Source organism: Gymnoscopelus microlampas (genome assembly GCF_963454915.1).
Source record: "Gymnoscopelus microlampas genome assembly, chromosome: 21".
Taxonomy (NCBI): domain Eukaryota; kingdom Metazoa; phylum Chordata; class Actinopteri; order Myctophiformes; family Myctophidae; genus Gymnoscopelus; species Gymnoscopelus microlampas.
In genome coordinates this window covers 18,218,329-18,230,336 of record NC_139958.1, presented here as the reverse complement: position 1 = coordinate 18,230,336, position 12,008 = coordinate 18,218,329, and the positions used below count along the sequence as shown (strand labels likewise).

The 12,008-nt window shown below is 43.1% G+C and overlaps 1 protein-coding gene across 2 annotated transcripts in view; it reads right to left on the bottom strand.

Annotated features, from left to right (window-relative positions):
• The window catches only part of eng (endoglin), a 57,106-nt gene that overhangs the window by 32,285 nt on the left and 12,813 nt on the right, over positions 1-12,008 (bottom strand). For both annotated transcript variants that reach the window (XM_084047810.1, XM_084047809.1), the window contains exon 3: positions 3,451-3,590. In XM_084047810.1, coding sequence (XP_083903936.1) covers positions 3,451-3,590 — 140 coding nt within the window. The remainder of the gene's footprint in view (positions 1-3,450; positions 3,591-12,008) is intronic.

Sequence of the window (12,008 nt, the reverse complement as noted above, 5' to 3'; positions counted from 1 at the left end):
ATTTAAAACAAGGTTTAATAACATTTTCAGTACTAGAGGTTTGGGCCAATAAGCGTCCCCTCACACCTACGTCGCACCACCTATCTGACCGATATGTCTGAGTCATAGTTTCAGGGGATTTGTCAGAGTCCCCTTTGTACACCCGTCTATCCTTGTCCCTTTGATATCCAGGTGCCTATATATGGACATATCCGTCGGATCGGCGGTTGTGGACAACCGATTAACCGAACAACTTGGCGGCGGACACCGCACTCCTTCGAGTCCTTGCCGATGTGCACGTGACCATATATAGGCATAGCTGTCGGATTTGTGGCTCAAGACAACCGGATCTCCATTTATGCCTATATGGGAATATCGAGTTTGTTTATGGTCATAGTTTTGTGAGATTTCTCTGTCAGTTTCAGAAACAACAAAAGACAACAGTCTTTTGTTGTTTCTGAAACTGACAGAGAAATCTCACAAAATGTCATTGAGCCACACCTTTGGTGCTGTTTGAAGATTTAAAACGACACAGTTTTCCAACATTCTGACTTACTGCTATCATATATCTTAATCAACGTATTGGGTTTTAATCAACACAAACACTCAGGATCATCAAACGACGAATTTAAAGAATCCTTATTTTTTCAAACATACTGGGCCGTTTTCTGGTGGCTATACGATCAGATGTATAAAATCAGCTTTATGTATTCGTTAAATCTCCCTTTAAAATAAATGAGAGGATTCAATGTAGCATTCCACTTGACTGTTGAAGAAGGAGAGGGCTCCAGGGCCTCCCTGTGCCTTCATTAATTTTATAGAGTTGAAGGATTCGGGCAGCCGTCTTGTGAGATACTGTATCATCCTGTGATGGTGTCTCGACGGGTGCACCTCGCACATCCATGTCGGGGGGAAACCTTGTATGTCCAAAACTGTTAACTTTACAGAAAATGGAAAAAAGAACCTGCGTTCCAATGGGTCCAATGTAGTTATTTATTTAGTCACAAGCTGTTGTTAATACTTTTCACTGGTTCAATATAACAATATTTAGAAAACTCACAGACTCAATCACTTTCACCTAAATGTTTAGCAAAACAAAAGCTCACAAGGTGTCACGTTGTGACGCGTTGTGAACTTCTAGATTGGTTATTTTTGCTACTTCTGTATGACACTGTAGTATGAGGATGTAGGACATTAATTTACTAAAACACATACAATTTTGAAATGTGGAGATACAAGGTTTCTGCCTGACATTCATTTACCCCCCTCCCCCATCACTTATGGGTAATTTATCGCACAACCCCTGGTGAGCACTCTTTAGTTCAGATTAGAGAGACAGAAATGGAATGAGCGAGTGAGAGAGAGAAAGAGAAGAGTGTGCACAAAAGAGGGATGAGTCTAAATGAGTAGATTTATAGGACATTTAGTAATGGTGTCTGAGACAGGTGGATGTAATATGAACAGTGTGGGTAGAAGAAAAAGAGAGACAAACAGATTGAAAAAGGATACGTAAGAATAAATAGTGAGGAGTTTTATAAAACAAGATATATGAGAACGTAGTATCAACGGTGGCTTAAGTGAGAATAAAGAGGCAAGCAGTGCACACTGATAAAGAAATGACTAATGCTAGCTGACCAGACAATAGAGGACAGTGAAAAATGAAGTCTGGCACGGCAATAACAATATAGATTAAAGGTTTTCTAAGGTACGTTTTTCGTGTCATTTTCCTGAATCCCTGATGGCAAAAGTTTTAAAATCGATGCGAAGAAATCGACAATCAGAAACGTGCAGCCTGCCTGATGGTTTTCTCACAGAAACGTAAGTATGAGAAACCCCAGGGCCTCGGGGGATACACCGTCTCTCTGTTATGTCTGGCATGTGTTAGTGGTTAGAAAGCTATCAAGCTGACCAGAAGTGATGTCCCTCGTGTGTTTATATTACACCACATGGGGAGGCTATAGTGTTCTTGCTAGTTCAGCAGTCATCTGGTATCACTCACAAGCATTCTACAGAACAATTCTCAGAACAATTCTTGAGAAATGGCCTACTCCAAGTACTCCATATAGGCTCAAAATATTGGAAACCATGCAGACCATGCATTCATAAATACTCTCTGAGAGCGCTGGAGCGGAGTCAGCGGACCTGGGGTTCTCTCTGGTGATTGGGAAATTCGGAGCGCTCTCTGAGCGTCCGCTGTATTAGAAATTCACAGCGCTGGCCTCCGGGAGCACTCACAGTGTACACTGTCTGACCACTCCAAGTGAAAAGTCTGGCTGTCTACTTTTCACTTTTCTACTCTGACCATTTGTCTATATTTATATTATAGCTGATATCAGAGATTCAGAGCGCTCTATGGCGTCAACGCTGGAGTACATTCTCAGAGCGTATTCACTACACTAGAGGTTCGGGTCACTACGCGGCCCTCACATCTAGAGTTCGGCCCTCACACCTACGTCGCACCGCCGATCTGACCAATATGCCCATATATGGAGATCTCTGTGTCTGTCAGTCCATGACCCTTTAATGCCCATATATGGAGATCGCTGATGTCATCAGTATATGCCCATACAATATATGGGCATGCCCCCTTTTGTGCCCATATATGGAGCTGACGGATTTGTTTGCGCCTGATGCCATGACCACGTTGAGATTAGACAACACACTCCATATTTGGGCGTAGGTGCATTGTCCTCCCTTAAGCCATATAAGATTTGTGATTGAAATCGCTTTCAAATCTGAGATAGTGTGTTGGCAAAATTTGCCTAGCACAGCATATGTCATATAACCCTGTGATAGAGTACATTACAACATCAAAGCTGCATACCCCCGGGATTCCAAGTTTCCCTGCGAGAGCGCTGACATTTCTACTGCTGAGCTAAGACAGTAAAAGTCTATTTGGGCAGAGGATATATTGCACTTTGAGCTTCATGCAATACCTCTTGTCAACCAGTAGTGGTCCTATTCATTTCTCAATAGAATAACAGGTAGACCAACTACAACAGTTGTGTTATTTACGTAAGTAGGTCGGAGAGGCTTATTGCCGGTATAAGCCGAGAACACGGGACTCTATCCCTGTTACAATGCACAAGACCCCTGGGAGATGGATTGCTGAGGTGGAGCGCCACACCTACCATCAGCTCCCCGGACTTACCGCACAACAACAAGTTGGCGGTGCCCGGGGTCGAACCCATGACCTTGTGGCCCAAAGGTGGGAGCTCTACCGACTGAGCTACCCAGACACTGTTTTGTTAACCAAAAAAAAGTTGTGAACTGCTGCTTTAACCACTTAAACCCTATACTTAATTTACCGGATTCCCAAGGGCTCTATACTAGGCCCTCTGCTGTATTCACTCTACACTAAATATCGTCGGCTTGAACAGCCGATCTACAATTTTTGCAGAACGCTAGCACCAGAACAGGGATGCTATTGCTCAAGGGTCTTAAGAATCAATGTTAACATTAGCTGCTTACCCTGAATTGGAGGTTAAGGATGTGGACCTCTGCCTTGTCCTCTCTGAGGAAGCTTGTCCAACAGCCAGTGGACATGTCCTTCACCTCGACCCAAGAGGGGTTGGTGGAATCCTTCCCCGGTACGCATGTCTGGATGGAGGCTGAGGAAGAGACGGGTGCAAACAGTTAACCACATGAGCCCTAGTGTCCCTATTATTCTGGGCATGTCATGATCAGTGTTGCCAGATTCTGCGAGATAAATAAGCAACCAGGTCTTGTATGGGGGTCCCTGGCACCAAATATTTTCACATGAGAGGCGACTCGATAGCAGAGTATTTAGGCTGTGTACCACAAGAGCTCTTACACCTGACAGTCACTACAGTCTGTCCGCTATATACAGTATCTATCAAATAAAGGCTCAGAAAAGCCCCAAAATTAACTTAATAACAATAGCCAAACATTCTGTGAAAATAGCAGATCTACAAGTTTTAAGGTTGTAGATCGGCTATTTTTTGGCAAATAGATGTGGTGTAGAGGGGAAAAAGGGGGGGACCCCACTCAACTAAGTGGTTTAAGTGATTAAGAAGAGGAGACCACCACTATGTGACGCTTACACATCTGTGAATGTAAATCCAGGTACATTAGGAATTAGGATGCAGTAAACCTTCAAAATGTGTTTATATGTATTAATATTCCTAAGATGTCTATCAAGTAAATTCAAATGGGACTGAATGCAACGATGTGATCTGAGAGTGCTAGTAAACAAATCTATTAAGGGCCAATGAATTATTCATTATTCATCATGATTCTCCTGCGTACCATTTATTTGTATGCCTAAATGTTATTGCTAATGAAAATTTGTTGTGTATCGTTGATGTTGGGCGGAAACCTTGTATGTCCAAAACCGTTACTTTTCAGAAAAAGGAAAAAAGAACTTAAGAAAGAAAGTATGTTAATACAATATAACTTATACAATTGGGATGGTTCTATTTTGTCTCCCTGCTCTCCTCTGTCTCTCCTGCTCGCATTGAGATATTTAGATCGTGTCAAAGGTCATGTCTCACTTAGACAACGGATCTGACAAGAATTGTGAGCTGATGGTCAAGATTCAATTTATCCCCTGAGCAAGCAGACAGGCTCGATTTAGTTCAATGGTAAAACAAAAATCGGCCGGGGTAGAAGAGGAAAGTAACATAGTGCAGCTTTAACCATTTTCACTTAAAAACTTTTTTTGTAGGGAATTAATTTACGAATAAAACATAAAAAGTTGAAATATGGAGATAAGAGGTTTCTGCCAGACAGCAACGATATATATTAGAACCGCATAATATTTACATTATAACATTGATTCATTATGTGAGCTAATTTCCCCAAATATTATCAAAGAGTCTATTGAATCACAGTCCAAAATACGGACCTGCAAAAGGGTCTTTTGCAGTGTTTCACCCTTGTTCCCTTTCTTCTGCATACTCTCTCACTGTCACAGCACAATCCATTAGTACACTAGGTGAACATTAAGGATTTTACAGTGCAGGGTGGAGTAATGCAATTCTGAAATGTGATTGATGCTAATTCCAATTCCAACAACTTAATTGGCCCATCACAATAGGTATCCCTTACATCTATGGAGAAACATTAGAGCACTGGTTCTGAAATGGGGTCCCAGGACCCCCAGGGGCCCTTGAGGGGGTTCCAGGCGATCCCCAGTAAAATGACTAACAGTTTAAACACTGAAGCCCAATTTAATGTTTTGGCTATTTGAAAATCGCTGATCTACAAGCAAACAAAGTGTTGCAATGTGACGTGTTTGGAGCTTAGATCAGCTCTTTCAAAAAATATATCTTCTCTTATGGGGGTCCCTGGCACAAAGCCTTTTCAAATGGGGGTCCGCAGCCAAATACATATCACTTTGAGGGTCCTTGACAGGAAAATGTTTGATAACAACTGCATTTACCTCCTAAAAGTGAGCAACAGTATAGTCAAAGTGTGCAGTTTAACTGAGCTCTGGAGGCAATCAGTGGTCAGTTCATTAGCAGAGCCACGTGCATGGTCTATGTGCATCCTTGCGTCCATCACTCTCAGCACTTGGTGGTGGAGGGGGTTGGCAACGGGGGGATACACTCAGATCAATCAACGTTATTACTCTCTGCGCCTCAGAAGGTTGTAGCTGTACGACCTCTCTCAAGAGAGACAACAGAGCAGATTAATTACTCACTGTGAATAATATCATTGACTTATGCATAACTGGTAATAAATACTGTGGGACATTTTGATTCACCAGACCTTGAATAACAAGCCAGTCTCAAAAGTACAGTATGTGCTGAATCTAAGTCAAACTCCAAGAGCAATTGTATTGTAGTTTCCTACTTTTATAACATTGTTTTATTGCTATTGTTTTGCTATTTCCATATGGTGCAACTATGACAAGGAGTTAACACTCCAAGAATTTTACTCTCCTTATACTTTTTCAGTTTTGTGAGAATTCTCAATTCTCACTGAACAGGTGACTTAGTTTAACTCAAGTCCAAGTCCTGATGTGTGCATGGCACGCATTGATATATTTGGCACGTGCGTGTTGTTAACAATGTCGGTAAGTAGTGGAGTATGTGTCAGCTGGACAGGCATTGTGTCAAAATCATCACAAAACTCCATTAAAATAGTTTATTTGCTTTATCTGTTCCTTTTCTCTCTCCCCAGGGGGCATATCCTGCCTTGTTGGTGGTCGATAAATCCTCTCCACCAATAAACTCCCTCCTTCCTCAGGAAGTGCAGGGTCAGGTGTCATTTCCTACCCAATCAGTGGACTGGGCTCTGACCCACGCCCCGCCCTGCCCGATGAGAGATGGGAGGGTCTGATTTGGGCTTTATCAGAGCCTCGCGGCGTCACTGGGTGGCAGACATCATGGGCTGAGGCAGTCTCTGATCTGGACTGGCTATGCAGAGGAGATGACCAAGCTGTAATGCCTGCTAATCTCAGACTGTCTGTCTCCTGACTAGGGGAGATTGGGCTCCGATAGGATCACAGTCAGGACAGGAACTACTCTACGCTGCACCCAGCCAGCCTCCAGACGGCCATATCCAGCCTGTATACAATACACACACACAGTCGGTATAGGGAAGTTGATATTATCGAGCAACTACAGCCCCCAGTTAAGGAAACATTAATGAAGTTGGTCGGCGACTGATTAATCTATAAATAGTTAAAAGGGTGTAAGTGATATTTTTTGTTAAAATAAGTGTTATTTAGCTCTGTATTCTGATGGCAATCATTGCTATAGAGTGTTTGTTCAGTAACAGGGGTCTCCCCGCCTCTCTGGCTCTTTAGTAAACAGAAAATACATGCATTTTCTGTTTCTAAAGAGCTGGGGTGTTGGGGAGACCACGGTTGCTGAACAAAGACTACACTGTGTCAATGATTACTCGGAATAGAGCTTTAACATTTTAGCCGACAAAAAAAGAAATGTAACAAAAACATACCACCTACACCCCCTTTAACATAAAACAATCTAGTTTTATAATTATGAAAAGAACGCATACAGTATAAGATAGCAGGTGTTTAGTAACAGGTTTCGAACGCCTGAGTAAATATAATACTGGAATGGAAGCAGTGTTTCTAGCAAGTGCTGCATACATGAAACGACAAAACACTGACCCACTGTTTCCTTCTGTGAATAAAGGGGGGAGAGGAGAGGGACAACAGGAAATTACAAAGTTTACAAGGACAACAGGAAATACCATATTTAGATGGGGACACTTAATGGTGATGGAAAACCTTGGTTGAAGCAGTTCCATCACAAGCAATTGAAGAAGGGATAGACTGAGAGAGACTGAGTGGTAAAATGAGATTGAAGCAGATACAATGGGACAGAGGAGAGCAAAGAGGGTACAGACTGTAATGTTCTCTTGTTCTTGAGTAGGTTTTTAATGCAGTGAATCTCAACCGTTTTAAAGGACTCCCAGTTTGATGTGCATTAGGGGTGCAAATGGAACCAAAAGAAACCGTAAGGGTCCATTTGGTTCCATTTGCACACTCTCTAATTTACAGATCCATAAGGTTACATTTGGTTCCTACAGTAGCTAACTATCAATCATTTTGCTGGTGACTCCCCCTGGAACACTGTCGAGGACCCCCTGTGGGTCCCCAGATCCCACGCTGAGTGAGAACCACTGCAGTAATGGACGGTGGGTGGCTTTCCCCTTGCCGATCGAGATGGAAAGACACACTCCGGTCTCTCTCATCCCTCTCTCCCTTCGCCTGCCCTGAAGGTCAAGGCCAGCTTCCTGTTATTCTGGCCATGTGTGTTCATGTCTATCGCTCCACATCCACATCCATAAAGAAATAGTGGATTCTCATCCCCCCCCTGTGACGGAGTCAACAGCCCATGACTGCAGCCCGATGGGGGGACTTGAAGTAACTCACAATGAATATGTGCGTGCGTGCGTGCGAGAGAGAGAGAGGGAGGGAGAGAGGAAGAGACAAGAGACAAGAGACAGAGACAGAGACAGAGACAGAGACTAGAAAGAGACATACACGCTGAGGAAGGCTTGACGCCAAAACGCCTCCGTGTATGCTGTCCGTGCATCTATGAATTAAAAGTACCAGAAGGACTTCAGAGTGCTGGCTATTACTTTCTTACTAGAAAGAGGAACAGAGCAAGAAATCACGTGACACAGTAATGTCCTTATCGTTAATGTATCCATTTGTAACTCTGAGTGTGTAGAAATGTAACCAAATGGGCCCATTTGAACGCTTGTGGGTCCATTTGCTCACATTTGTTATACACTCAAGAGTTGAATTAAAGCTTCAATCCATACGTTTCATGTCCTACCGGGATTTGAACCTCGGTCTCCTGCATGGGAGACCAAACATTTACCGCTTTTCAAGAGAGAATACCCCGCTTGGCCAGGGGAAATATTGTACAGTTGTGAGCTTCAGGCAGCACTGCTTGTCAAACAGTTAGGTGTTCTACCCGACACCAGGGTCTAAATGTCTTAATGGAAGAGTGAGGAGACCACCTCCATCCACTGCAGATGTGCTAGTTACATTGTATTAACATACTCTACCATACAGATTGCTAAATAACAAATATTCACAAAAATAAGTTCCGGATTGCAGCTTTAACACTAGAGGCATTTACTGTGCACTGTGTATGTGTCCCTCATCCTATTTATCAGTCACCATAAGCCATGTTCATTCTAGCCTCCTGACCCCGGAAATGCCAATGGCCCCACTAAGTGGTTTGGTGGTAAATGGGGTATAGAAGCGCCGTTCCTTCCATTCCCTCTTCTTCTTTTTATTTTTATCAGTCCCCCCCGTTTCCTGTTCCATGACAAGAAATGTTTAGGGCTGGCTGGGAATTCCATTTAGATCTTACAGTAGCTATGAGGGGGCTAAACGTGAACGGAATCCATTAAGGGCAGATGATAAAAACGATGACAAGTGTGATACATCATATGCAACCCTGTAATTATCCAGTGTTTTACAATTGTCTGCACAGTAATATCTAGAGCATTGATCTGATTGAAGATCCTTACACACAGAGGGGAGGTGGGGTGCGTGATTCATTCGCCCAAAGTTACATCTTTTTTTTTAATGTTGTTTGTGTCATTGTGAGTATATCCACACAGAAAGCAAATATTACATGTGGGGAGTGAGCGGCAGAATTTTTATTCGGACCGAGGTCAATTCTTTCACCACGCATAAAGGCATCAACCTGCATGAATGAGGCATCAACTACAGTATATGAATAGTTTTGATGCGAAGCATTCGCTGGCAATTTGTGTGTCTTTTATTTGTCGCGCCCCCCCCCAGGTGTGAAAAGACCTTGAGAGCATAAAAATGGACCTGCAAAAAGTGGTGTAAACTCCTGGTTTATCCATTGAGCGTGTGTGTGTGTGTGTGTGTGTGTGTGTGTGTGTGTGTGTGTGTGTGTGTGTGTGTGTGTGTGTGTGTGTGTGTGTGTGTGTGTGTGTGTGTGTGGAAAGTGCTGAAGCAAGGCATTTGTCTCATTCTGACGCTCTGTATGAGTGAGAGCAAAAACATATAGCCTGGATAGGGGGAGGAAGTCACCACTGGGGATAGATAAATGTGATTTTCATGAGAGGCTTGCCGGTCGGCACTTTAATATATACAAAGTCCCTTCCAGAGAGACACATGAATCCAAAGTTTATCTGTGTGCCACTGCCTGCCTTTGTGTTATATGGTTGGTGCAAAACAGCAGCACGGTTGATCAACTGATCATGTGTATATCTACTGTAAGTGCAATACTTTTATGATGCAGCGAAGCCTGATTCATACTGCATCGTACGACAGTGTCACACTCCGCGTTTGGGGTTGTAGATCTGCTATTTTCGGCACGTGGCGCGGAGACACCGCTGTGAGACAGAACATCAATTAAGCATAGCTTGTCTAATCCAAAGTTATACATAAAAAGACATCAACACAAAAGTATACGATAGCCCTTAAGTCATGATGTGCCTTGGTGGCTCAGGCAGTAAAAACGTAGACCATTCAACATCATCCTCAGGGGAGACGTGTTGCATGTCATCCCCGCCTCTCTGCCCTTCACCATTTCCTGTCTCTCTCCTCCACAGCCCTATCTTATTCAATTAAATCTTTTAAAAATACAAGTCATAACTCCTGTATGCTACTGTGGCTATTTCCTGTCTGAAACTGACTAACAGATAAAGTAGAAACTCTTACTGTAAAAGGATGACTCATTTCCTATGCATGTGACCAGATTATCGCTTCTTCTTTCGGATATGACTATTAATACTAAAACAATATGAGCTGGCTGCAGAGAGAATGACACATAGTTGGACCTGCCGAAAACCACCAATTCCGTGGAAGCATAGGTTGTTTGTTTTTAAAAACCCGGGTGTCCACGGGTGTCCCACCTTCAACCTATCCGATTGTGTCACCTCATCCTTGACCCACAAAGCACACAAGCAATCAGGGTACAGTCACACATACCGTATGCGTCAGAAGGGGAGTAGCCAACACATGCCAAGGCATTGAACACGTCAATTAACCCATGTCGTCCTGCTGATTGTGGGCAGTGCTTGTTTTCTGGTGTGTATTTTTGTTTGACTAACGTTGGAATAGTTGGCTCTCTGATTGAAAACAACACCGCCTGCCAAGTGGGGTCAACGACACGCTTCTCTCCTATTGCTTCTTCTCTCCTAATGTCGAACTCCACACATTTAACGCGACACGTCCACGAACACCGCAACAGCATGTTCCACCCCATTCGCTCCCACAGAATGGCAGTGAAAGGGACGCAGACGTGTGACCGCGCCCTCGTAGGTTGAGTGATGGTTGCTTTTAAGCAGTCACACCAGGCCTGACTGAGTCAAACTAATTGGACTCAGAGCTAGGTGTGACAACAGATGCACACAGGATAAATCAGCCACCCTCACACACAGTTAGAGCGAGAGACAGAGCTTCTGTCATGACAAGTTTGCTTTAATCTGCCATCACCCATCCTACACGTTACCAAGACTACGGATGCACTCTATCCACATTGCTTCTGGCTGCACAGGTTTGTGCCCACAGCCATACGAGAATTAAACTAGAAAAAGTGCTCCTCGGAGCACAGGTCTCCGCCAGGTCAGGGAGGTTATTGTGGCCTCCTGGTGGCGCTATAATAGGCCAATGTGAAAAGGCTGGCATTTCTTCTTAGGCCTTTCAATGGGACACTGCATTCATGATTTGAGGCATTTTGTTCCAAAAATGTGTTTTGCTAAATTAGACCTGCTGGTGGCGCTATAAAGGCCAATGTGAATGTGAAAAGGGGGGCATTTCTTCCTCGTCCTAGTGGGAATCTGCATGCAAACTTTCACGGAAATTGCACATTGCATTCATGTTTTGAGGCATTTTGTTTAAAACTGACCAATCCTGCAAACTTTGGAAGCCACTGTAAGCCAAATAGGATGGAATATGAAATATCGGACAGATCCATCAGAATCACATGACTATGGAGATGCAGTGTACCAATTTGCGTGTTTTTTTTCACTCAACATTAAATGTTGAGTGAATCATTTGTAAACCAATTATTATTATTTTATTTTATTTTTTATGAATCAAATTTTGATTCTGAACAAAGGACATGTTGTGCAGGTACCACCACACTCCACATTTGACCCAATTTGAATCTTTTATTTCTTTGGGGATTGTCTGACTACAACAAACTAAAATATTTATTATTAATAGAACTTTCTAGAATAAATATCCAAAACACCACCGCACTGTAAATGCAGACATGGTCCCTTCCCTATACGCTATGACCTGCACTGTGCTATGGCACTTTCTGTATGCAACCATGTCACTCAACAAAAGTAACTTATTTTCAAATGAAAACAGTGTTCATTGTGTCTTTTTTTCATTTTTTGTCCTGGTAGCGGCAGAGCTTTACAAATGGCTAGATTGTCTGTTTGTCACTACTTTGGTCCCAAACAACATTATCATGATCTCATAAACTATTCAGTGGATTGACATGAGGTTTTCTGTACACCTTCATGGACCGCAGAGGATTTTGGTGACCCTGTGGCCCGCCACCATTATGCCAAAGTTTCCACTT